This window comes from Ixodes scapularis, unplaced genomic scaffold (assembly GCF_016920785.2).
Source record: "Ixodes scapularis isolate PalLabHiFi unplaced genomic scaffold, ASM1692078v2 PGA_scaffold12__126_contigs__length_90152505, whole genome shotgun sequence".
NCBI lineage: Eukaryota > Metazoa > Arthropoda > Arachnida > Ixodida > Ixodidae > Ixodes > Ixodes scapularis.
The window spans coordinates 6,562,384-6,588,741 of NW_024609838.1; the positions used below are offsets into that span (position 1 = coordinate 6,562,384).

The 26,358-nt window shown below is 45.2% G+C and overlaps 1 protein-coding gene across 1 annotated transcript in view; it reads right to left on the reverse strand.

The window, feature by feature from the left end:
- Positions 1 to 26,358, reverse strand: part of LOC8031519 (F-box only protein 21) — a 34,235-nt gene that overhangs the window by 2,594 nt on the left and 5,283 nt on the right. Inside the window, exons 2-8 of the mRNA XM_029994592.4 lie at positions 16,130 to 16,369; positions 14,031 to 14,323; positions 9,640 to 9,776; positions 9,077 to 9,210; positions 8,087 to 8,225; positions 5,299 to 5,505; positions 1,773 to 1,981 (exon numbers count right to left, since the gene is read on the reverse strand). Coding sequence (XP_029850452.2) covers positions 1,773 to 1,981; positions 5,299 to 5,505; positions 8,087 to 8,225; positions 9,077 to 9,210; positions 9,640 to 9,776; positions 14,031 to 14,323; positions 16,130 to 16,369 — 1,359 coding nt within the window. The remainder of the gene's footprint in view (positions 1 to 1,772; positions 1,982 to 5,298; positions 5,506 to 8,086; positions 8,226 to 9,076; positions 9,211 to 9,639; positions 9,777 to 14,030; positions 14,324 to 16,129; positions 16,370 to 26,358) is intronic.

Sequence of the window (26,358 nt, forward strand, 5' to 3'; positions counted from 1 at the left end):
GTGCTTATTCTTAGCAATCATGGGGCTGTTACGCGTCAGACCAACCAAGGGCAGCTGGCACACCCCGACCGAGGATCAATTTCGACCATCCGGGAATCTCTCGACGTGCATACACCGGCCCATTAATAATGAAAACATAGCAAATGATAATTCCTATCCTCGATGTATGTAACCTCGCTCGTTCTAATGCCTTATGTTTCCAGACCTGTGGCGGTTACCAAGAGCATTTTTACTGCCCGTACAAATGTCTACAACAGAGAGATTCCTTTGCGGGCAAACGAGCGACTTGTAGGAGTGATTGCCACGCCTGGAATGCACGCCCGAATAGAGGTGCGTTTAGAACTGGTCCGTTCTAAACGCACCTCTATTCGGTCCGTCGATGCACAATGGTGGCACATAGCTGCGATACAACCCTTGGAGTGCCATGCCCGAGTGTACTCCTTGCCCCCTTGTAACTGGGCTTTTTTCTCAAAGGGAAGCTCCAGCTCGTTTTCAATATAAAAAAAACAAAACAATACAGTTCTCTTCAGTGTCGCCCCAAAAGACCACGCGCCAAGTATTTCCATCTAATTCTGCCTAGATGTTGATAAACCTGGCAAACAAAGTTTGAGGTCACCAAACTCTGCTTATCCTAGCGCACGAGGGGTGGCATAGCCAACGGCACAGCACACCCTGTGCTACCTACGTCATGCTTGTGGAGATTTGTTTGTTTGTTTTGTACTTTTTAGAGCAAAGCCTAAGGGTGGCACTAGCTGCGCACTCGTTGTGATTCACAGAATGCATGTCCGCTGAGAGAGCCACTTTGCGACGTTGAGCGCGACATAATTCTCTAAAAATGTCGCAACATATTTATGTGGTTTACTGAACTGTCCTTTCTGCCAATGCTTTCAAAACAAGCCCTTGGGAGGCTTATTTCTAGGCTAAAACGCAAGCTGTGGCTGCGATAGTGCAGGCATCATTGGGTGTGTCAGACTGCCGATCATAGGAGACGACACTTTCGCCGCCAGGTACGTGACGTCACAGTTTGTACCACATGGTTAGAGCATGCAGGCGACGAAGCAGGAGCAACGTTGCCAACCGCAGGTAAGGTTTCGGTTTGGGGTGAGCTTCAAATGAAGATTGTGCAAGAAATATTACACTCTTTTGGAAAGAAATTATGTAGAACCATTTATTACTATCTCGGGATATATAATGAACTCAAATTTCTAGGAATCGATCAAAGTATATATAATGTGTAGCGGAACGCATGAGCAAGTGACAAAGCAACCTTTAATCTTGTAATGTCGCTTTTTGTTGACACATAATTTTTTTTCCTTGTTCTGGCAACTTCTGTTTTGGTATGCTCCTTTGTTGTTAAAGAATGGCAGATCTTTGTTGTTGAACCCCACGCTTTGTGGCAATCACCGAGACCCAGACATTACCAAGAAACTTGACGAGTGTGAAAATGAGAAAATTACAGTACCGAATAAACAAAAACAAAGCCTGAGTAAGGCCGCTCAAAAGACTGACCCCCGGGTGCGAGGTCGAGGTGCCAAAGCGCAGCACCGCATCTCGAAAAGTACAATACAAGAGATATGTTGTAAGTTGGAGACATGCAGACATCGATTAACTTTTTACCTTAAAATAATACATATTTTATAAATAAGCATTTTTCACACAGTACGCTACAGCAATACAGAGGCCAAAATGTGCGTTTCTGCATGCGGGATAAAAAAAACCATCGCTCCAAGAACCTGGCAGCGTAATCTCTGGGCCAAGAAAGGGGCACTCACTTCTTGTGGCGCATGATCATGCCGACTGCGAAGGCCACCTTGGAGTGGGAGCTGGGGCCGGAGCGGAGCTTGCGCGGGTGCCTTTGGACACGAGCCTCCTTGCGCTGTTGCTGGGCCACCATCTGGCTCTGCGCCGTGCGGTACATGTAGGCCACCACGCCGCTCGACGCCGGGTGCGCCGCCTCTATGCCCTTGAGCAGCGTCAGGATCTGGGTGTCATCCATGCATTCGTGTTTATGGTGCCCCAGGGCCTTGGGAATGGAGCACGTACATAAACCAAAAGACACACACACACACACAAAAAAAGAAATGCTTTGTTTGTAATACGCTCCAAACTCCTCAGAATTGCCAGCAAAGGAGATCACGTGAGAATCGTCTATCCTGTGATACAGGGGTTCTCAAACCTTTTGGTCCCACGGGACCCCAGGAAGCCTCACAAGCTGAACCGCCCTCCCCCATATTTGCCGACCGAGAAGCAAGACAAGCACAATCGTAGGCAATTTTGCTTGTGTTGCTTCCCATATATCACCCACCATATAAATCGCGATGTCAGTACAAAGTGAGATGAAGGCGCTTGGCACGGTCCTGGGTGTTTGCGGAACCCATGAGACCAGCTCACGGAACCCAGTTTGAGAACCCCTGCTGTGATACATAAGTTACATGCGTCTCGGTGAAGGGCCAGATTCCAAGTCTGAAAGGTCAAAAAAATTGTAGATCTATTTTGTTGTCGGGAGACGTGAGATTCTACTTAATGGCAGGATCATTAACGCAGTTGAGCAGCTTGTAAACAAACGCCAAACTGCCAACTAGACGTCAATTCGAAAGACCAAGGAATGCTAAACGATGCGCACAATTATAAGAAAACTCTCCGTCTAATGTGGCGATTGTACGTGACTCTTACCAAGTTTCTTTTGCACAAACTCTGACCTACGCATATGACTAATACCTAAGGTATTCCATCCAGTAGAAGAAAATTCCAACCTCTCTAAAACTAGCGAGTGAAACAAGTGCAGAATCTGAGAGTAGCTGTGGAAATTACGAGTAGTGCGTGAAATTATGCCCAGCAAGCAGAAAAAATCGTTCCCAGTTTTCAAAACACGAGAACTAAAAGCCGGCCACGAATCAATCAATGCGGTAAGGTCGCATACAACGGAATACCTTGTAATGTTGGAGCCTTCTCAGGGTACCTAGCGACCAGGAAAACCGGGAATTGTCAGGGAAATTTTAATTACCAGGAAAAATCGGGGAATTTTCAGGGATACTGCCAAAAAATGAAAGCCGTTAACAACTCCCTGTAACGCCAAATTAGAGCGCAGCTCTTGAGGAGGAGGAGGGAAGGGTACTAGGGGGTAGGCGACTCCCTGAGGTCACGTGACTTCAGGGGGGGTCACATGACCTCGCAGTTATGCCGACGGTGACGCCGCTGAAGCCAGAAACTGGCGCCTAAAAGCTGCGCTCTAAAAGCGAGCCCAGTCAAGGAAAATGAGCCGCAAATGCCATTGAGTGCCCTGAGCAAAGACTTGAGAAGTTGGGGCAGAATAATAGGCAATAAATTCTGCCTAGAGTGGAGCACGGGCTCTGCTCACCCGGTGCAGAGTGTGCTACCCGATGGAAAGGGAACAGCCGAAAAATACAGTCCAAGCCTTGAATTGGACGCGACACTAGGCTAGATCCAATTAGAGCTACTAGATTTATAGTAACAAATCGGAAAGCCATAGACCCCAATCCGATCCCAGCCTTAAGCCAAAAGTATCCGAAAGTCATTGTTGGGTTATGGTGCACCGTGCATTCACGAGGGTGCCCATCAAACCACTCTGCCATAGTTGCTGCCATAGTGGCCATAGTTGCATTCGGTTATTGACGTGCATGGTTGAGCATTCTGTTTCCAGAAGTGGCCTCTTCACTGACGATGTCATTGGCAAGAAATAGCTCGTTTAATCCAGACTGGACGAACCCAAATATTTGTGAATATGCAAGTTGGATTAAGCCCGTGCAAAATGATCCCCACAGTGCTCAATGCTCAGAACATTCTGTTGTAATGGTCGTATATATTTAACCGCCTCCACTGTTGGTCAGGGGAATTTCAAAATAATAATTTGCTAGACACCCTGCATCTAATCTCCAAGGATGAACAATGACAGCCATACGCAAAAAAGAAACAACCTTGGTTTTTGCGGGAATCAAAGACTGCAAGTTTGTGCGACACCAAACACTAATTGCATCAATGTTATTTTGCAACAATTGATTCAAGAGACGTGCGGATGCTTCCCCATTAAAGGAAAAAAGACTGGCTATACAGCGAGCAAGTTTGTCCTCTCCTTATGCAGAGGGTATCAAGATGCACCAAGCTCTGATTAAAGCAGGAGTCTCCAAACCCCAGCCCACCGCCTGCGTCTAGCAAGCCCGCTGCTAGTGGCGCAAAAATAAGCGCACGCATAAAGAAATGACGTCGGAACACGGGGACCAACCCCATAAACGAAGATACCAGAAAAAAACTAGAGAAAACTGCTTATCGTAAGGTGCATATCATCGTCATATCATTCATTGGACATTGTCATCACCAGCATCACCATTCTTAGCCCCCCTTTCTTTATCTTTGTAACTGCATGCGTATGGTAAAATCCCTTTGCGTTCTTGCATACAGTATTGTGCTTCATCTAGTGCGTTGTATCTATCACATATTGTCAGCATCAGTTCTATCATTAGTCTTCTGCCCTGTTGGAACATGCCAAAGTTCCATGCACTTTGATTCATGCCTGGTGAGTTTTCTGGGTCCCAATTATTGCATAGTGTCATAATTATCTGAATATTGGATTTATAAATAAAGTAGATGTATTCATCTACCTTATATTCTTATTCTTTAATGTTTTCTCCAACTTTGAATTTTGCATTTAAATGCTTATATCTATATAATGGATTACTCAGTTTTTCCTCATTTATATTTACTTATTTATTTTCTGGCCCTCGAGACAGCTAGAGACCCCCAATGTGGCCCCTTAGTCAAAATGTTTGGAGACCCCTGGATTAGAGGATGTAGAGGGTGCCCAAACGTGCCGTTGTCTGCTAGACGCGGCAATGGTTGCCTCGACTGTTCCACGGATGTCGAAAATCCTCCTGTTCCTTACAATGGAGGACTTGGCCTTCGAAAAAGGAGAGAAAGAATGCCCTCAAAGGGAATGCCATCCCTGCCGACTAACGACTAGCAGACGCAACACAACGAACGAACAACTTGCAGCCGAGTTTTCATTCGCTACCCACCGAGATGGACTGTCTTGGACAAGCGAACACTCCCTCTCCACTCCATCTCTCTCGTGCGTGGAACGACGAGTTTTGGTATGATCGCCGGCTGTGTAATAAGCCCTACATTGCGCAGAGCCACAAAAGTCGCCGAAGATGAAGACCGTAAGTACACTTTTGCTTATCAAGGCTGGGATTGTTCAACACCCCTAGGCGTCCTTCGTTTGCCTCAAAAAGCATCTTGGAGATATCGTCCGGAGGCATCCCGAGACCACTCCGGGGGCCCCACCTGCTCATAGTTGATGCCCAGGTGAAGGTACACGCGTGCCAGCAGCAGACGGTGCTCGATGTCCCCCCGCTGGAAGTCGCTGGGGTGCCGGCCCCGGCCCTCGAAGAGCTCCAGCAGCTCCAGGGCGTAGCGCAGCCCCTGCATGCCCAGGTTGCCCTCGAACTGGCGCCAGGCCTCCACCAGGTTCCAGCACATGCGCACCAGCACCTGCGTGCCATTGCCACCGCATCCACCAGGCACTCACGACTTACGCACACCCTCTTCCTGTTTACCAACAGAAACCGTCTCTCGCTCCTTAAGCAACCTCCTCAGGGGTTCCGAGCTTTTTTTATGCTGCGATTCTTGGGGCGTCTAAGCGCTACAGAAAGGACAAAGCTGGAGATTTGGCGAGGTCCTTCAGCCGCATCCTTAAACATACTCAAAGTGATTGGTTGCCTAATAGGAGATCCCAAGACTCTCCAACGAATTTCCCGCTAACCCATCCTTTAGCTAAGCACCTGGAGAATTGGTGGTGAAATATTTTATGGACAAATATAAATGTTAAGATTGAGTTTGTGGGGACGTAAGATGCAACGGTGCCTCCTTGGGGTATTTTTAGGAGAAGTGTATACACCAGATGTTTGATGTATGGCTAGATAGATTGTGGTGTCCTTAGTTCGTGTTGTGCCACCAACTGTGGCATACGCCCAAAAAATTTCCCGCGATTTTCGGCCGTGCACCAGGCAATGAAAATATGTTTCCCAATGAAATTGAACAGACATAATTGTTTTGTGATACAATTAACCCCTTGCCTACTAATGGTTTGTAATAACATCCATTATTACAAACCATAAAGCCCAACCGTGAGTGTGTTTTGGTTTCGGCACTCGTTCAGCACGCTCTCTGGCAGATGGCAGAACCACCCCTGTAGCTCCACTTACCTTGGGTTGTTTGCTCGTCTGTTTTGCTGTTTGTTGGAAAAAAAAAATGCTCAATTCAAACAAGAAAAAAAAAGCGCTTGTCAGCATTTCCATGAAAACAGCATGGCTTCGAAGCGGAAGTCCTCTTTAGCCGACGAAGAGATACAAGACCTTATTTTTTTAAAGTGATGAATGCTCTGGCATCTGTAGCGTCGCGCCCACAAAGCAAAAAGGCGGGCCTGCAAAGTATGCATAGCCAACAATAAACTGAGTGAAACAAGGGAATGCGGACAGGTGACTCTCCATCTTCCTCAATTCCTCTTGGTGCTCTCACACTGTGCAGAAATACTGGATCAGAAATTGTGATTTAGAATGCACACCTGCAATTCGAGGAAATGTCCTGGACGCACCCATTTCACACAAAGTTTTGCTGTTCCTTGAACAGAAAAATGAGTGGGCCCCCCACCGTCTAAACACAAGTGATTATTGTCTCTGCTGTAGAGGAGAACTGTAGCCAGCGCAGTGTGGCTGGTGGCTCGAGGTCTTTATAAAGTGCGCAGCTGACGGCACGCAGGTACAATGCTCGTCCAGAGCGAAACGGATAGGAATTACGTGCAGTGGGCCACGGAAGGTCAAGCGTCTGCTACCTCCAAACTGCGCATGATAAGATGTGGTGCACCGAAAGCTGTACCGCTAGAATTAGTGGCTGCAAGGCCCAATGGTAACGCTTGCTTTACAAAACAAGCCCCATTTACTCCGCCCGATCCGACACTAACAACGTGAACAATAAAAAATGTATCATAGCCCCGCAATTATGCTACTACGTGAAACATTCTTGGTTTAGCGCTAGTAACCTCCATGCATTTCTTAGTGAGTTGTGCCTCCAAGTCTCTCCAGAACCCTCCACCCCATTGACTCATTGACTTTCCCCATCAGATTGGCCGGCGTCCACTACATAATTTTTGCCGCTAAATTTAGCAGGGAAATTACGCTTTTTGAGGCTTCACTTCACCTGAAAACCCAGCTTATAAACGTTTCACGTTAACAGCGCAAAGAACAGACAAGAAGATGAACAGGCACTTGCTTTACACGAGCTTACTGGTACGCACTACAGGGACGCACATATACTCGTGCGCAACGCCACTGACCAAAGGGCTTCTTCGTGGCCGCCTAATTTAAAAAACAAAGGCCAATGTTTTTTCTCCAGTCCTTCCTTCGCAAAACTTGGATGACGAAGTTGTGGGAATCAGACTGTTGGCGTTGTCAACAACGTGATTCTTGAAATTTTGTCACGGATCTTTGTGATCCCCACGGTGAGAATATTTCAATGCGATCCATACAGTGAAAACGAGCACTGCGCGAGCATTCCATTTGGTCTTGCGACTACCAGTGCCACGACACGCACTGGGGATCTGTTTCGTGCCCAATTGACAACGGCGACAACCAAGCCTTAGCGATGTGTGGAACTCATTGCGTTTCCCGTATGCTTTGCCAACCCCAGCGCGTGGCTACAATAAACGTCGACGGCATATAATCGGCTCTAGATGATGCGACCACACGTCCTGGCTGCGAGTCGAGGGGGTGAACGCCGCTCCTTTTTCTCAATATCTTTTTCCGACTGCCGTTGCATAGAGAAGAAAACTCGCGTTTTATATGTTGCGGCTGTCGAGGAATAATTCTAAGTGGTATTTACTCAAAGTACACAAACCGTAGCATTGCCCTCTTGGTACACTAAACAAACAATGACACCTGGAAAGCCCGCGCCTCGTCTGTCGTAGCTGCGGGCAGCACCGCAATGGGTGTCGCGGGTGGGAAGGTGCACTTCGGTAAAGCACTCCATTCGCGTGAGGAAACCGGTTTCCGAATGCCCTCGAGGGCTGCCCCCTCACCTTGGGTGCCCCGAGCGTCTCGTAGCAGGTGCTCTTGTCCAGCTGCAGGTGGGGACACAGCTGGGGGCACTCGCCTTGCGCCATGAAGCGGCCTCCGTGGTACGCGTCGATGTACGTGTACTGCTGCTCCTCGGGCAACCTGCCAACGTCGGGGCCTCCTTTCAGCACCCGCAGACCCGAGGAGCGTCGCTCGTGTGCCACAGAGAAACGTGCCACGACGGGTCAAGAGGACGTGAGTTGTTTCACGCATCTCGGAGAGATGCACGGCGGCACGTTCCAACAGCATAAAGGCCCGTTCACACTCTTGTGACCTCTTAAACTGGGTTCCTTAAAACTTCTTACAACCAGAGGGCACATTGGAGCCATCTATTGGGTAGCAGCGTAAACTTGGCGGTCCGGCATATTTTCTATTTTTCTCGCGCATTATCCTTTCTTTCTTGGCTCGAAAAACCTTTGTCAACGTTATAAACGCGCCTTTCTTATAGGTATTACGCACATTTGACCTCAGAAATCCCGCAAAACCTTCGCTCTTATGAAATGCAGTTCCAGGGTCACCGCATAGATGGCGCCACTATGCCAGTGTGCTCCCTCGTCCTAAGAAATTTTAAGAAGTTTTAACAGATCTCGTCTCTCTCGGTCGTGCTGGGTTGCAAGAGTGGGAACGGCCCTTAAGATAGAATCTCTTTTCAAAAGTTTGGTTAGGCAAATCCAATAAAATGCGGTAAACATGACTTCCATAGGCTTCCTCAAAACCCGATACAATATAATAACTAGTTTTTTAAGACCATTTCACCTGGATCTTTTGACTTGGGCATTGACTCAAAATTTTAGCATAAATGGTTATTTCTCACCCCCGAGGGACTTCGTAAAATGCATACGAGTAGGAAACTGTGGGATCCTCAACCGGCGTCGTCCCTACGACTGGAGTTTTCTCCGTCCGTGCAAACGGCCATAGCTGATGAGAGAGGGAGGACAAGAGGTTCCACTTACTGGGGGTGCTCGAGCCACTTGAGCAGGAAGTGGGTGGGGAAGTTGACCGGCAGGCAGTGCACCCCCACCCGCCGGGCCACGGCCTCGTACACGACGCACAGGGTCAAGGGAATGCCGCTCTTCTTCTCCAGCACCTGTTAAGAGGTCACAGGGAGTTTCTTCTCCGAAGTGAGGGGGTGTTGCCTCGAGATGCGCTTTGCAATGAGTCTTTACATGGCTGCAGCAGCCTTTATGTGCGCTTCACTTTTGGCTCTTTTTAATCCGCTCTAGCGCAGAACAAGCGAAATTATTGCTTTTCTGGACACCACCGTGTTCTTGTCACCGAGCTTCGTGTGGATTCGTCCAGCTCTTTCAAATGCGGTGGACTGTTGTGAAAGTTTTGAAGCTAACTGTTCCCCATTCTAAATTGCCGCACCTGTTCGCATTGTGGGACGACGTTCGGTACTCTATCCGCAACTACGCAAATGTATCGAGAAAGAGCTAAGGGTTCTTTTTTGAGGTGTTGCAGGGGCCCTCGCGGCCTTTGCAGTCACTCATGCACAAGGGCAAGTGGATGTCGGTACCTTGTCTATGAAGGAGTTTTCCGGAGTGTGGTAGTGGTTGCGGTCACCCGTGAGCCCGTACTCCTGAAACAGCACCTGGTTGACGCACGTCAGCACCGTGCGGCACTCGGCAGGGTTCCACTTGGACGAGGAGAGTCCTGAAATCCCAGCATATACTGTTGCCTGTGCATGCACCGAATGGGTACTTCCAGGCTGCTCAAACTGAAAGCACCTATTTTAGCGTCTAAACGTCAACCATGTTGTGTCCACAAAGACACCCGGCTTTTGTTCAAGAAGACACCGAAGCTTCGTTTAAAACAAATAAACCATCAAATTGCACACGGTGAATGTTCCCAAAACCACCTGAAGTGCGTGTAAGCCGTCGAACTCGGCCAAACCCAGGTTTCCCTTCTCTACCGCGCCTAATCGACTCCCGCGGCTAGGGGATAAAAAGGGAAGACTGGAAGAGGAGGAAGTCACTGAGTTCCAACCAATGTCAAAGCACTTATATTTTTTTCTCCGGGATTAATGCCATCCCTAAGCCAAAGCTGCCTGTTTGGCACATATTTTGGGACAGGGCGGGGGAATCAAACAATCAAATTCAGGGGTGGAACACATGAAATGTACTTGGGAGCAGCCAGGGGAGCAGCTGAAACAGCTGTTTAGGAGCAGGTTGGGAGCAGCTAAAACCGCATTCTGGAGCAGGCTAGGAGGAACTCAGATCAGTGTTCATTGCACTTTAGCTTGTGTCTTAGACGAGCCTGGGAGCAATTTCAATTGTGCTTAGCAGCACAGATGAACATGAGTGGTTAGGAACCTAGATAGATGAGATAACAGTGTAATAGAGGCAAAAAGTTGAAATTTTGGAAACCTTAATGAGAACCAAAAGCAAGTATGATATGTTTCTGAAAAGAGTGTCCTTGATATTTTCTGAGTGGCTTTTAGGTGCTAAAAATGCAAACCAGCACTGCTTGTCGCACAACCCACACGTGCTCGACAGAATAATTATATGGGTGAACCATATGACGTGCGTAAGCAACGGACGTGCAGTTGCGCGGAGGAACAGGGCAACAAATCTCGACTTTATTTTATTGTGCAACTCAATATCGAAGCAGCAGACTATGATTAACGGAGTTATCGTATTCAAAGCAATAAGTAGGAGCAAGGTTAAAGTATGCTGAGCAGATCTACCGCTCGCGTGAGAGCTGCTGGCCGGCAAGGTTTCAGATCGGATTGCGTTTCAGTTCAATCAAATCACGATTTATCTTGTGGGAATGCAATTCAAACTTCTAACGATGAAGTACTAAAATGAATTTTTTTCTCATCATTTGTTTTCAACTGGCTGTTGTCTGGATCCCGGGCCGCACGGCTTCAGGCAATCTGACGCTTAACGACTCGACCTCACCTCGGTTGACTTGCCTAACTGCTCATGGTTGAAAAATAACAAACCTGTCGCAGGTGGTGTAGCACCTGGAATCTGACCCCCGAGTTTTTTCGTGCACTTCCGGCTCGGGATACACAGGGAGAATAAACAGAACAAAGGATTGCAAACCAAGCTAAACGCACTGTTGCCAATCGAGTCAACAGAAACCCAAACCAAGACAAAGTACAACTTTTCTGGCGCACGTTGTGCGATTTGGTGCATAATGGCGCGAAGTATTGCGGCTGTGGCGCAGTGTTCGCAAAATGGCGCAGGATGGTGCAGGCAAATGCGTCTGGTGCAAAATGGCGCAGCCGTTTCATCCCTGCGAATTAAACAATGAGCTGAGGAAACCTAGAAAGACGGTTTCTTGTTTTTAATGGTTCCGGTTATTCAGCGACCATTCGGATAAATTTCTGTCCAACAACATAAATATGTAATGGAATGCCCGACAGGCCCTTCGGGATCCATAAATAAATTAAGTAACTGGAGCGCAGATATTGCCGCAAAAAATTGCTCTTCTTGCTCCCCAGGTAAACCAGGTAAACAAATTAGAGGAGGACACTTCTTATATGTAGGAATGCGAAAGCATTCGTATAGACCGACACGCGGGCTTGACGTCACGGAGCTGCGGCGGCGCTGCGATCGCGCCGGAGCCGGTTGGTGTGGGCAAAAGCGCGCACAGTTCGCATAGCCGTCTAGCATTTCAGCATGCCGCGAAGCTGCTCGGTTGTTAATTGCATCGAAATTTACAAGAAAAGCAGCGGAAAGAGTTCCCACAAGTTCCCGGCAGACTCTGAAAGGCATAGAAGGTGGATAATATCCGTGGATCGAAAAAAAAATGGTCGCCTTGCGCGAACGATTGTTTGTGCGGCAAACACTCTCTTGGAGGCAAGTGAGGCTTCCATTTCAATCTCCGTCCCGAGGCTTGCTCATGTGCAGGGAAACCGTTGTCTGATCGAGACTAATCGAGACCACCCGGATTTTGTTCCGACGGTGCTCGCGCACAAAGCATCGGCCAAGCGCTCGTCAGAAGCTCGCTACGCCCGTGCTACCCACCAGAAGGGGATCGGTGACAGAACGGCAGTGTTGTAGGCGTTACCGAAAAAAAGTAACGAAATACGTTACTCGTTACTTTCAAATAAAAGGTACGCGTTACTGAGCTACGTTACCTAAAAGTAAAACAAACGTTACCGCTACCGATAAAAAGTAACACACATTACTACTGCGTTACTTTTTTAAACTATGATTTAACACATTTTACGGTTTTGACGATACAGTTCATATATCAAGAAACATTATGTTCATGCAGAAACTGAACATAATTACTTTATTTATTTTTACGGTTTCACCTAAATGCTCAAGAGAAAAAACGCAAAGAAAAACATGGCTTGACGCCTAAAACACGGAAAACATTGAAGTGTAATTTTTTTAAGACTTGGGAAGTATAGTAACGAGTAACGTAGCTACGTTACTTGAAATAGTAGCTTAAGTATGTTACGTGTTACTGTGTTGAAAACATAACGAGTAGGTTACTACATTACTGAAAAAAGTAACACGTTACAAGCAACGCTGTTACTTGTAACATGTTACCGCCAAGACTGCAGAACGGACAAAGTGCTACTGCTTGTCATGCCTTGTGGTCATGAGGGTAGGAAGTATATCATACCTTGACTTGAAGACGCTGTGTGTATTTAATCAATTCATGAATACACTCGCAGACCCACAGTCCGCTGATCCCGCCGGCAGTGCGGAAACCGACTTTAAATAATCGTAGGCCTCGAGAGACTTGTACGCCTGCACCGTGTCGGCCGTGAACTGGCTTTGCGAAAAAACTAAATAAACTACGACGTGAGCCGTCGACTTCGGTGGCAGCAACTTTACGTCAGAAGTCCTGCAGGCCTTGTTTACGGCGTACGGATCCTCGTAGGCAACGCCGTCCACGCCCAGTTTGTTTCGATACCGCTGCCGTTCAGGCTGGAGCAGCGAGCTCAAATAGTCGGGCATAGAATACAACATATGTTGTGGGGAAATACGATGCACAAATAAAGATACAAGCGTCCCTACAACGTCAACACCGAGCGCACGCCATAAAACGCAATGGCGAAAACACGGAGAGCCGGGCTGCTTTTGCCCACATAGCTACCGCGCATGCGCGGCCTTCCGGCCGTGTTGGTAAACAGAGTCGCTCCGCGTGTCGGTCTATACGTAGAATACTCTTACAAGCTGCAAAGGCCGGTTGGATGCCGTCCAGCCAGGCTCTGGGTGGCGGCCGGTGTGCACTGCTGTGGCGGTGCGCAGTGGAGTGGCGTTTTTTAAAACTATCCAGCGTGCGGGCAACGTCGCAGTCATTTTAAGAGCCGTTATGGCGCGGAGGGAATTTCTCTTCCATTTTTCGCGGTTAGGGACAACGCTGGCTCCGCTCCATGGGACCAGTTAATGCTTTCGCATTAAAAGGAGGTAATTACTATGTGCCACTGACCATAAAATACCGTGGAAGCGGACCCCAAACTAGGGACATATCCAACTTGAATGTTAATTTAACTACCCAATTTGACCAAACAAGCGCACGTGTTTAGATTAACCCAAGTTTCAGTGAAAGTGGGGTGGCCGCTCCCCGGATGTGTTACGGTGACTACAAGCCACACATAAAAAGAAAATTCGTAAGCAGAATCAGATATAAACACAAACCTACACAGCCAAATTTCTGAGAGAGCTGGGAGCCCTAAAGCCGTGGTCATGCTGCAAATACGTCGTACCAAAGACGGTCTACGGACCCTGTCCGAGGCCTTCCTCGTACGACGGTAACATTGGTTGCAAAAAAACGATGCGTTGGTAGGATATGTAAACGAGCTCGGAAAACGCTCCGAGCGTGTCCGTAGGTAATTTTGTCGTCCGTCTGCTGCAGCGAGTGTCTCTTGTACGGCGTACGAGCACGGTGACCGCGGCTCAAGCGCTGCAGCACGTCCGGCAACGATGGAACGGGACTCACGGGTGGTCGGCGGCAGGGTGGTCCAGTCTGCCCTGACCAGGGGGTGTCCGGGGTGCCGTAAGGCCACCAAAGCCCGCACCCTGTGCGCCAGGTCATCCAGCCTGGCCCCTACAGCTTCCCGGGCCACCTGCCCCAGGGGCTGGCACCACTGGGACAGTAGCAGGGCCCCCTCCTCCAGTGAAGGCTCTCCGTCCTCCGCCCCCAGGTACGCCTCCCACTGCCGCTTCAGGTGCTCGTGGCGCACAAAGCACTGCACGCGCCTCGCGTAGTACTTGAGCGTCAGGTGCTCCTCCCTGCGCCCGGACGTTTCGCCTTAGCCGTAACGTCGCCGCTCCCTAGGCCCCAAAAAAGCTGAGAAAGAGAGCCGGCGAGGCGTTCGGCACGGTTCTTTCGATGCGACGAGGTTGTTCACGAGTAATCGTCGACTTTATTTTTATGCGAGATAAAGTTAAGAAAACACTACACACAGGCCTCGCAAATGATCTCTTTCAGCTTCTTTACGAGCATCAAACGGCCCTCGGCGACTAGGGTTTGTCAAAACCGCCAACGACTGCGTCCGTGCCCTGTCGTTCCGAAGCGGCCGAAATAACCTTTCCCTCTAGATCATTATATTAAAGGGGCCATGATAATAATTTTAAACTTTTTCATTCTTAGCTTTTCTCCTCAAGTCAGAAATTGCGCAGCGTATCAAACAGTCAAAGAAGAGGGATCGAAGGAACTCCCTTCTTGCTTAGACCCTCGTTTGTGTACCCAGACATTGCCATTCTCCTCCGAGAAGATTAGCCCGTCACTCAAAATTCCGACAAGAGTTGCTCTCCCCACGCCTTTTGCCCCTAAGTTGAGAGTGCCGTGGGAGCTACGTGCTCATTGGGCCAGCCACACTTGTCTCTTCTGCCACGTGATCACACTCCCTCGGGCATACCATTGCACAGAGAATGGGGTCAGGTAATGAAGGGGAGGCGGCCGAGAGGTCCAGCAAGCGCGTAGTAGTTCCCACCATAGCTTAGGGGTGAAGGGAACATAATGATGCTGTACTCGTTTGACGTGCTTTGGGGCCGGGTGACGTGCTTTGGGTACCGCACATGTATCACAGTCAAAAGCAGAGAGCTTTTAAAAGGAAGGAGGTAGGAGATAGTCCACTGTTTTAAAATTTTCGTACCGAAAATGAGGTTTTTGACTTTCTACCTTCTTTCTGTTGGCCCACTAAACGATATGTGATTAGTAAGATCCCAATCTAAATTCATTTATCCCAACACAAAATTTGTTTCATAGCCCCTTTAACTCTACGCTCGAACCATTAAACTGCGGAGAGCTCGCAATTTAATGGCGGACATGTCTCCCACAAATTTATTTCCCTGCGTGAGTGCGTCATTGCGCGAGAGGAAGACAACAGGTGGAGAGGCTGAGCAAAGGTCGGAAACGAGTGATGGACGCTCCTTGCACCTGGTATCGCAAAAGCGACCTATAAGCTACGCCAACTGAGCAGCCGTTGAAAACGCTAAAGAGTCTGTGCACTCTTCGGTCCTGGATTTCTGTGCAATGCCAATTCTTTGAAAGGAGACCCATTTCTGCAGGCTGCAGAAAATACAAAATCGCACATTTGCCAGGAAAGAAAGAATGTGCACGAATCCTACATACAAAGCTGGGAAGCGCAGAGTCTGCGACACAAGGTCACGAGTTGTTCCTCTCTCGATGATTGATTAATGATCGATAATCCCTTAGCGGAACCTACTACATTTTGCGACACTTAGCAAAACTTGCATCCCACTAAATTTTGCTGGACGAGAGTCCACGGAATTTGGCGACCGTGCGACGATTTCCCCGAAGCTTTTTTGTAATGTTACGCGCTTCTTGCGTAAACCACCCCTACGATACTCCGCGTTAAAAATAAAAACTACAGCTTGCTTTAAGAGTCCCCGACAAAGCAAAAGTGTCTTTGCACTTTTGCAGCCCGCTCCCTTCTTCCAGCCACTTTAACAAACACCCTGGTGGGCACACTTCGTTCCTCGAAGGGCAAAAGGTGGCCCAATTAGCCGCCCTCGACGCGCCAATAAGGGTTCTCAAAATAAACAAAACATTCGCAAAAGACATCAACTCACGGCTGGTCGTCATTCAAGAGGGCCGCGAGCTCATCGACGTAGAACTGCAGGGCGCGGGGGTGCCTGCTGAGCATAACGACCCCGTCGAAGGCGTCCTCGGAGAGCTCGTCGTGGGCGTAAAAGTCCCGGGACATCTGGGAGACCCACTGGAGCAGCTTGCGCCCGCAGGAGAGCCGCTCCATGCACTCCTCCCGCCAGGCCGTGTGGACTCCGCTCTGCTGCCGGAACAGTTCGGGCCACCTGCGCCAGGAGCGTGTCCGTTGCAGTGCGGGATATCTCCAGCACAACTTTTCTACCTTCGATAACACTCGGGCACGTGGCTAAGGCGTTACAGGACTTGACCAGTCAGAGCTGAAGGCAGATCTCTCGTTATATGGCAGACCGTGGGCTCGTCGGTTCGATCCAATTCGGTCGGTAACCCAGCTTCCCAATCGTGCAATGGGGTGCTCGACTCAAATTCAGCCTACGCTCTGCAGTGGCTGCTTTTGCGGCATCGGTGTCGCGCTACCCGCAAGTAAACTTCTGTCCACACGGCCAATGTGCAAGGTGGAGTGCCGTCTAACATAGACTGCTCCAACCATTAGCTGTAGCCTACCCCCTCGAGACCGCCCCAGAAACAGCCGCACCAAAGACAAAAGTGACGTCATCTTTTCGAAGGCCTTCAATAGCGTTCCCCGCTGTCGCCCGCTTGCTGAACTTTCATGTCTCAAAGTCAACCCTCTCGTGCTCTCCTGGATCCCTGATTTTCTTTCCTCTTGTACTCAAATTACTACTACAGTTGACAGCTGCTCATCCACCCTTGCAGAGGTTACCTTGGGAGTTCCCGAAGAGTCAGTTCTTGGTACCCCACTTTTCCTTATATTTATTGATTGCCTCCCAAAAAAATTTTCCTCAAACATCCGCCTCTTCACTGACGACTGCGTGTTATACCATGAAATAGTTTTGTTGCAAGACCATCTCCAACTCCAAAGTGACCTGGAAAAGTCCATGCATGGTGTACTAGGTGGTTAATGACATCAAACATATCGGAGTGTAAGTTAGTCTAGTTCTCACAGAAATGACAAGTATCATAGTTCTCGTACAAATTAGTAAATAACTTATTACAGGACGCCCCATCTTATAAATACCTTAGTGTGGCCCTAACAAACGACCTCGTATTATATGCTCATATCGAGCTTATTTCTGCAGAGGCGACTCGTTGCCTTGGCTACAGAATACATAACCTAAAATCGGCTCCCTGTTCCTGCGTAAAATGGCATATGAGACATACATTCTATCCAAACTGGAATATGCTGCGGCCATTTGGATCCCTTACCAAATGTATTTATCAAACCATCTCGAGGCAGTCCAGAATCACACTGCTAGGTTTATTCTAAAGAAATAGGATTGGTCATTTAGTGCATCCACCCTCAAAAACGAACTGAACCTTCCTTTACTAAATGTCCGCCGGAAGATAGTGCGCCTTTGCCTCTTTCGCAAGATTTACCGCTACCTTCCTGCGCTTCGAGACTCTCTCATCCTTCCCCCCAGGCGATTCTGTTTGCAGCAAAATCACCCATGACACGTTTCCCCGTATCTCAGGCAGCACAATCTATTTTAACTCCTCCTTTTTGCCCGACACTATAGTAGACTGGAACGACCTTCTTTTACATATTGTAACCAAGGGGAATTCAACAGCCTTTCGCAGCGCCCTTTGCTCTCACGTCTGTTATTTCTTATTGTGGCGCTCTACTTGCCTCGTGCTGTAATGTTTCACCCCCCTAGTCACTGTGCTCCGCATGTACCCAAGCTAATCTGTGTAATTGCCTTCTGCCCGCGGCGATGGTCACGTTCCCCTCCAACACCTCATGTATTCATTTCAGATGTTATTACTGCGCTATGCGCTTGATATAGTACAGTACCCCAATACAAATACCTGGGACTAGTAATAACGTCTGATCTGCATTGGAATTCACATATTGACTTCATTACTCACAAGGCAATGGGCACATTATGGACTTTAAAACGGCAACTAAAAGACTGTTCCAACAATACAAAACTAATCGCGTATAAGACATTCGTCAGGTCTTTGATGGAATACGCTGATGTGGTATGGGATCCACACACAAAGTCAAATATTAATAAGTTGGAAAGAATTCAGAAAAAAGCGCTGCGATTTATTTTTAACACATATGGTAGAAACACATCAATCTCAGAACTTTATGTTCAGAGCGGTGTCCCTTCTTTACAAAAACGTAGAAAAATTAGCCGACTGAAGTTCATTTTCAACCTATTAAATAACAATTTCAACTTGGACTACAGCAATTACCTTCATTTCAATACTAGTAGGCCAACAAGGAACAAGCACTGCAAATCTTTCACTGAAATAAGGTGTAGAACTGACTGCTTCAAATATTCCTGTTTTCCACGTACGATTCATGAATGGAACTTGCTCCCACAAGAAATCGCCTGCACAGATTGCGTATTGTCGTTCACAGCCAAGTTAAAGCAATCGGATGTTGTTTGATATTACATGCATATGAGTTGGTTTGATTGTCTGTGATTGTGCTTTTCTACTAGTCATGCTTTAGATATTTCTTTTTTTTATAGGTTTGTACTGTGTTTTTATGTTTACGTGTGTTTTTGTGACGTGTAGTTGTAAAAGATCCTTTTGTGTAGTCATTCTTTGAATGGGAAGAATCCTATCAAGGGCATCTGTTGGCCCTTTATTCCTCTACGAGTTGTAACGCCGCCACACCTATGTATTTTATTTTCAAGTGCATTTTATTGTGTATATCTCCTGCCTTGGCTGCGTATTAGTGGCTGGCAGTATCAATAAATAAATAAATAAAAAATAAATATTGTACCTCCCCTTATGTAATGCCCACAAACAAGGGTCTTTAAAGGAATTGGAATAAATAAATATCAACTCCTCACCCACAAGCACCGCTCAAACCACCGTTTCTTTTTCATGTAATGTCATTGCATCGTGCATTAGACGCAGTGCCGCAGGCCTTCGTGCTACAGATGACTTGCCTTTCTGCGGCGCCGTGGCTCTCCTGAGCCAAAGTGAATGTCACCGGTCTATAAAATGCTTAACGGGACTTGGTATTAGACTAGCTGGTAAGGTGAGAGAAAAAATGAAAGACGTTTACAATTCTCTGTAATGCGAAATTAGAGCGGAGAATTTAGCATAAATTTCCCTGCTACATTTAGCAAAATATTTTCCCAGTAAATTTAGAGGGAAGTTTTGCGAAAATTTTCCTGCTAAATTTAGTGAGAATTTTAGCAGGAAATTTAGCAAAAATTTTCCTGCTAAATTTTGGTGTGGAAATTTAACCGCTAAATTCAGCGGGTTAAGTTTCCGTAACATAGCAAGAAATTTAGCAAAAATTTTCCCGCTAGGCCAGGAGGAGGGGAGCGTATGCCTCTACTCCCCCTCTGTACCCTCCCCTCCTCCTGGCCTCCCATTTAACAGAAAATTTTCACTAAATTTTCTACTAAATTTAGCGTAAAATTCACTGCTCAATTTAGCAAAATATTTTCCCAGTAAATTTAGAGGGAAGTTTTGCGAAAATTTTCCTGCTAAATTTAGTGAGAATTTTAGCAGAAAATTTAGCAAAAATTTTCCTGCTAAATTTTGGTGTGGAAATTTAACCGCTAAATTCAGCGGGTTAAGTTTCCGTAACATAGCAAGAAATTTAGCAAAAATTTTCCCGCTAGGCCAGGAGGAGGGGAGCGTATGCCTCTACTCCCCCTCTGTACCCTCCCCTCCTCCTGGCCTCCCATTTAACAGAAAATTTTCACTAAATTTTCTACTAAATTTAGCGTAAAATTCACTGCTCAATTTAGCAAAATATTTTCCCAGTACATTTAGAGGGAAGTTTTGCGAAAATTTTCCTGCTAAATTTAGTGAGAATTTTAGCAGGAAATTTAGCAAAAATTTTCCTGCTAAATTTTGGTGTGGAAATTTAACCGCTAAATTCAGCGGGTTAAGTTTCCGTAACATAGCAAGAAATTTAGCAAAAATTTTCCCGCTAGGCCAGGAGGAGGGGAGCGTATGCCTCTACTCCCCCTCTGTACCCTCCCCTCCTCCTGGCCTCCCATTTAACAGAAAATTTTCACTAAATTTTCTACTAAATTTAGCGTAAAATTCACTGCTCAATTTAGCAAACTATTTTCCCAGTACATTTAGAGGGAAGTTTTGCGAAAATTTTCCTGCGAAATTTAGTGAGAATTTTAGCAGAAAATTTAGCAAAAATTTTCCTGCTAAATTTTGGTGTGGAAATTTAACCGCTAAATTCAGCGGGTTAAGTTTCCGTAACATAGCAAGAAATTTAGCAAAAATTTTCCCGCTAGGCCAGGAGGAGGGGAGCGTTTGCCTCTACTCCCCCTCTGTACCCTCCCCTCCTCCTGGCCTCCCATTTAACAGAAAATTTTCACTAAATTTTCTACTAAATTTAGCGTAAAATTCACTGCTCAATTTAGCAAAATATTTTCCCAGTACATTTAGAGGGAAGTTTTGCGAAAATTTTCCTGCTAAATTTAGTGAGAATTTTAGCAGGAAATTTAGCAAAAATTTTCCTGCTAAATTTTGGTGTGGAAATTTAACCGCTAAATTCAGCGGGTTAAGTTTCCGTAACATAGCAAGAAATTTAGCAAAAATTTTCCCGCTAGGCCAGGAGGAGGGGAGCGTATGCCTCTACTACCCCTCTGTACCCTCCCCTCCTCCTTGCCTCCCATTTAACAGAAAATTTTCACTAAATTTTCTACTAAATTTAGCGTAAAATTCACTGCTCAATTTAGCAAAATATTTTCCCAGTACATTTAGAGGGAAGTTTTGCGAAAATTTTCCTGCTAAATTTAGTGAGAATTTTAGCAGGAAATTTAGCAAAAATTTTCCTGCTAAATTTTGGTGTGGAAATTTAACCGCTAAATTCAGCGGGTTAAGTTTCCGTAACATAGCAAGAAATTTAGCAAAAATTTTCCCGCTAGGCCAGGAGGGGAGCGTATGCCTCTACTCCCCCTCTGTACCCTCCCCTCCTCCTGGCCTCCCATTTAACAGAAAATTTTCACTAAATTTTCTACTAAATTTAGCGTAAAATTCACTGCTCAATTTAGCAAAATATTTTCCCAGTAAATTTAGAGGGAAGTTCTGCGAAAATTTTCCTGCTAAATTTAGTGAGAATTTTAGCAGGAAATTTAGCAAAAATTTTCCTGCTAAATTTTGGTGTGGAAATTTAACCGCTAAATTCAGCGGGTTAAGTTTCCGTAACATAGCAAGAAATTTAGCAAAAATTTGCCCGCTAGGCCAGGAGGAGGGGAGCGTATGCCTCTACTCCCCCTCTGTACCCTCCCCTCCTCCTGGCCTCCCATTTAACAGAAAATTTTCACTAAATTTTCTACTAAATTTAGCGTAAAATTCACTGCTCAATTTAGCAAAATATTTTCCCAGTAAATTTAGAGGGAAGTTCTGCGAAAATTTTCCTGCTAAATTTAGTGAGAATTTTAGCAGGAAATTTAGCAAAACTTTTCCTGCTAAATTTTGGTGTGGAAATTTAACCGCTAAATTCAGCGGGTTAAGTTTCCGTAACATAGCAAGAAATTTAGCAAAAATTTTCCCGCTAGGCCAGGAGGAGGGGAGCGTATGCCTCTACTCCCCCTCTGTACCCTCCCCTCCTCCTGGCCTCCCATTTAACAGAAAATTTTCACTAAATTTTCTACTAAATTTAGCGTAAAATTCACTGCTCAATTTAGCAAAATATTTTCCCAGTAAATTTAGAGGGAAGTTCTGCGAAAATTTTCCTGCTAAATTTAGTGAGAATTTTAGCAGGAAATTTAGCAAAAATTTTCCTGCTAAATTTTGGTGTGGAAATTTAACCGCTAAATTCAGCGGGTTAAGTTTCCGTAACATAGCAAGAAATTTAGCAAAAATTTTCCCGCTAGGCCAGGAGGAGGGGAGCGTATGCCTCTACTCCCCCTCTGTACCCTCCCCTCCTCCTGGCCTCCCATTTAACAGAAATTTTTCACTAAATTTTCTACTAAATTTAGCGTAAAATTCACTGCTCAATTTAGCAAAATATTTTCCCAGTAAATTTAGCGGGAAGTTTAGCGAAAATTTTCCTCCTAAATTTAGTGAGAATTTTAGCAGGAAATTTAGCAAACATTTTCCTGCTAAATTTAGTGTGGAAATTTATCCGCTAAATCCAGCGGGTTAAGTTTCCGTAACTTAGCAAGAAATTTAGCAAAAATTTTCCCGCTAGGCCAGGAGGAGGGCAGCGTATGCCTCTCCTCCCCCTCCATACCCTCCCCTCCTCCTGGCCTCCCATTTAACAGAAAATTTTCACTAAATTTTCTACTAAATTTAGCGTAAATTTCTCTGCTAAATTTAGCAAAATATTTTCCCAGTTAATTTAGCGGGAAGTTTCGCGAAAATTTTCCTGCTACATTTACTGGGAATTTTAGCGGGAAATTTAGCAAAAATTGTCCCTTCAAATTGAGTATAAAATGTAGCAAAAATTTTCCTGCTAAATTTAGTGTGGAAATTTATCCGCTAAATTCAGCGGAATAAGTTTCCGCAACTTAGCAAGAAATTTAGCAAAAAGTTTCCTGCTAGGCCAGGAGGAGGGCAGCGTATGCCTCTCCTTTCCCTCCATACCCTCCCCTCCTTCTGGCCTCCTATTTAACAGAAAATTTTTCACTCAATTTCTTACTAAATTTAGCATAAATTTCCCTGCTAAATTTAGCAAAATATTTTCCCAGTAAATTTAGCGGGAAGTTTTGCGAAAATTTTTCTGCCAAATTTAGTGGGAATTTTTGTGGGAAATTTAGCAAAAATTGTCCCTTCAAATTGAGTATAAAATGTAGCAAAAATTTTCCTGCTAAATTTAGTGTGGAAATTTATCCGCTAAATTCAGCGGAATAAGTTTCCGCAACTTGGCAAGAAATTTAGCAAAAAGTTTCCTGCTAGGCCAGGAGGAGGGCAGCGTATGCCTCTCCTCCCCCTCCATACCCTCCCCTCCTTCTGGCCTCCTATTTAACAGAAAATTTTTCACTCAATTTCCCACTAAATTTAGCATAAATTTCCCTGCTAAATTTAGCAAAATATTTTCCGAGTAAATTTAGCGGGAAGTTTTGCGAAAATTTTTCTGCCAAAGTTAGTGGGAATTTTTGTGGGAAATTTAGCAAAAATTGTCCCTTCAAATTGAGTATAAAATGTAGCAAAAATTTTCCTGCTAAATTTAGTGTGGAAATTTATCCACTAAATTCAGCGGAATAAGTTTCCACAACTTAGCAAGGAATTTAGCAAAAAGTTTCCTGCTAGGCCAGGAGGAGGGCAGCGTATGCCTCTCCTCCCCCTCCATACCCTCCCCTCCTTCTGGCCTCCTATTTAACAGAAAATTTTTCACTCAATTTCCCACTAAATTTAGCATAAATTTCCCTGCTAAATTTAGCAAAATATTTTCCCAGTAAATTTAGCGGGAAGTTTTGCAAAAATTTTCCTGCTAAATTTAGTGGGAATTTTTGTGGGAAATTTAGCAAAAATTGTCCCTTCAAATTGAGTATAAAATGTAGCAAAACTTTTCCTGCTAAATTTAGTGTGGAAATTTATCCGCTAAATTCAGCGGAATAAGTTTCCGCAACTTAGCAAGAAATTTAGCAAAAAGTTTCCTGCTGGGCCAGGAGGAAGGCAGCGTATGCCTCTCCTCCCCCTCCATACCCTCCCCTCCTTCTGGCCTCCTATTTAACAGAAAATTTTTCACTCAATTTCCCACTAAATTTAGCATAAATTTCCCTGCTAAATTTAGCAAAATATTTTCCCAGTAAATTTAGTGGGAAGTTTTGCGAAAATTTTTCTGCCAAATTTAGTGGGAATTTTTGTGGGAAATTTAGCAAAAATTGTCCCTTCAAATTGAGTATAAAATGTAGCAAAACTTTTCCTGCTAAATTTAGTGTGGAAATTTATCCGCTAAATTCAGCGGAATAAGTTTCCGCAACTTAGCAAGAAATTTAGCAAAAAGTTTCCTGCTAGGCCAGGAGGAGGGCAGCGTATGCCTCTCCTCCCCCTGTATACCCTCCCCTCCTTCTGGCCTCCTATTTAACAGAAAATTTTTCACTCAATTTCCCACTAAATTTAGCATAAATTTCCCTGCTAAATTTAGCAAAATATTTTCCCAGTAAATTTAGCGGGAAGTTTTGCGAAAATTTTCCTGCTAAATTTAGTGGGAATCTTTGTGGGAAATTTAGCAAAAATTGTCCCTTCAAATTGAGTATAAAATGTAGCAAAACTTTTCCTGCTAAATTTAGTATGGAAATTTATCCGCTAAATTCAGCGGAATAAGTTTCCGCAACTTAGCAAGGAATTTAGCAAAAAGTTTCCTGCTAGGCCAGGAGGAGGGCAGCGTATGCCTCTCCTCCCCCTCCATACCCTCCCCTCCTTCTGGCCTCCTATTTAACAGAAAATTTTTCACTCAATTTCCCACTAAATTTAGCATAAATTTCCCTGCTAAATTTAGCAAAATATTTTCCCAGTAAATTTAGCGGGAAGTTTTGCGAAAATTTTCCTGCCAAATTTAGTGGGAATTTTTGTGGGAAATTTAGCAAAAATTGTCCCTTCAAATTGAGTATAAAATGTAGCAAAACTTTTCCTGCTAAATTTAGTGTGGAAATTTATCCGCTAAATTCAGCGGAATAAGTTTCCGCAACTTAGCAAGAAATTTAGCAAAACGTTTCCTGCTAAGCCAGGAGGAGGGCAGCGTATGCCTCTCCTCCCCCTCCATTCCCTCCCCTCCTTCTGGCCTCCTATTTAACAGAAAAATTTTCACTCAATTTCCCACTAAATTTAGCATAAATTTCCCTGCTAAATTTAGCAAAATATTTTCCCAGTAAATTTAGCGGGAAGTTTTGCGAAAATTTTCCTGCTAAATTTAGTGGGAATCTTTGTGGGAAATTTAGCAAAAATTGTCCCTTCAAATTGAGTATAAAATGTAGCAAAACTTTTCCTGCTAAATTTAGTGTGGAAATTTATCCGCTAAATTCAGCGGAATAAGTTTCCGCAACTTAGCAAGGAATTTAGCAAAAAGTTTCCTGCTAGGCCAGGAGGAGGGCAGCGTATGCCTCTCCTCCCCCTCCATATCCTCCCCTCCTTCTGGCCTCCTATTTAACAGAAAATTTTTCACTCAATTTCCCACTAAATTTAGCATAAATTTCCCTGCTAAATTTAGCAAAATATTTTCCCAGTAAATTTAGCGGGAAGTTTTGCAAAAATTTTCCTGCTAAATTTAGTGGGAAATTTAGCAAAAATTGTCCCTTCAAATTGAGTATAAAATGTAGCAAAACTTTTCCTGCTAAATTTAGTGTGGAAATGTATCCGCTAAATTCAGCGGAATAAGTTTCCGCAACTTAGCAAGGAATTTAGCAAAAAGTTTCCTGCTAGGCCAGGAGGAGGGCAGCGTATGCCTCTCCTCCCCCTCCATACCCTCCCCTCCTTCTGGCCTCCTATTTAACAGAAAATTTTTCACTCAATTTCCCACTAAATTTAGCATAAATTTCCCTGCTAAATTTAGCAAAATATTTTCCCAGTAAATTTAGCGGGAAGTTTTGCGAAAATTTTCCTGCTAAATTTAGTGGGAATCTTTGGGAAATTTAGCAAAAATTGTCCCTTCAAATTAAGTGGGAAATGTAGCAAAAATTTTCCTGCTAAATTTAGTGTGGAAATTTATCCGCTAAAGTCAGCGGGATAAGTTTCCGCAACTTGGCAAGAAATTTAGCAAAAATTTTCCCGCCAGACCAGGAGGAGGGAAGCGTATGCCTCTCCTCCCCTCCTTCTAGCCTCGTATTTAACAGAAAATTTTTCATTCAATTTCTCACTAAATTTAGTATGAATTTGCCAGCCAAATTTAGCAAAATATTTTCCCAGTAAATTTAGCGGGAAGTTTAGCAAAAACTTTCCCGCTAAATTTAGTGGGAATTTTAGAAGGAAATTTAGCAAAACTTGTCCAGTCAAAACGAGTATGAAATTTAGCAGAAATCTTCCTGCTAAATTTATTGGGGACATTTTCCCATTAAATTCAGCAGGTTAAGTTTCCCCTCTAAATTCAGCAAGGAAGTTGACGTCGCATGACTTCAACACCAATTCAGTTTCCTCGCTTAATTTAGTAGGGTGACTGTGACGTCCCATAATGCAACGCCAGCGGTTACTTTGACGTTGACGGCGACGCCACTCAACCGAAAACGAGTGCCCAAGAGCT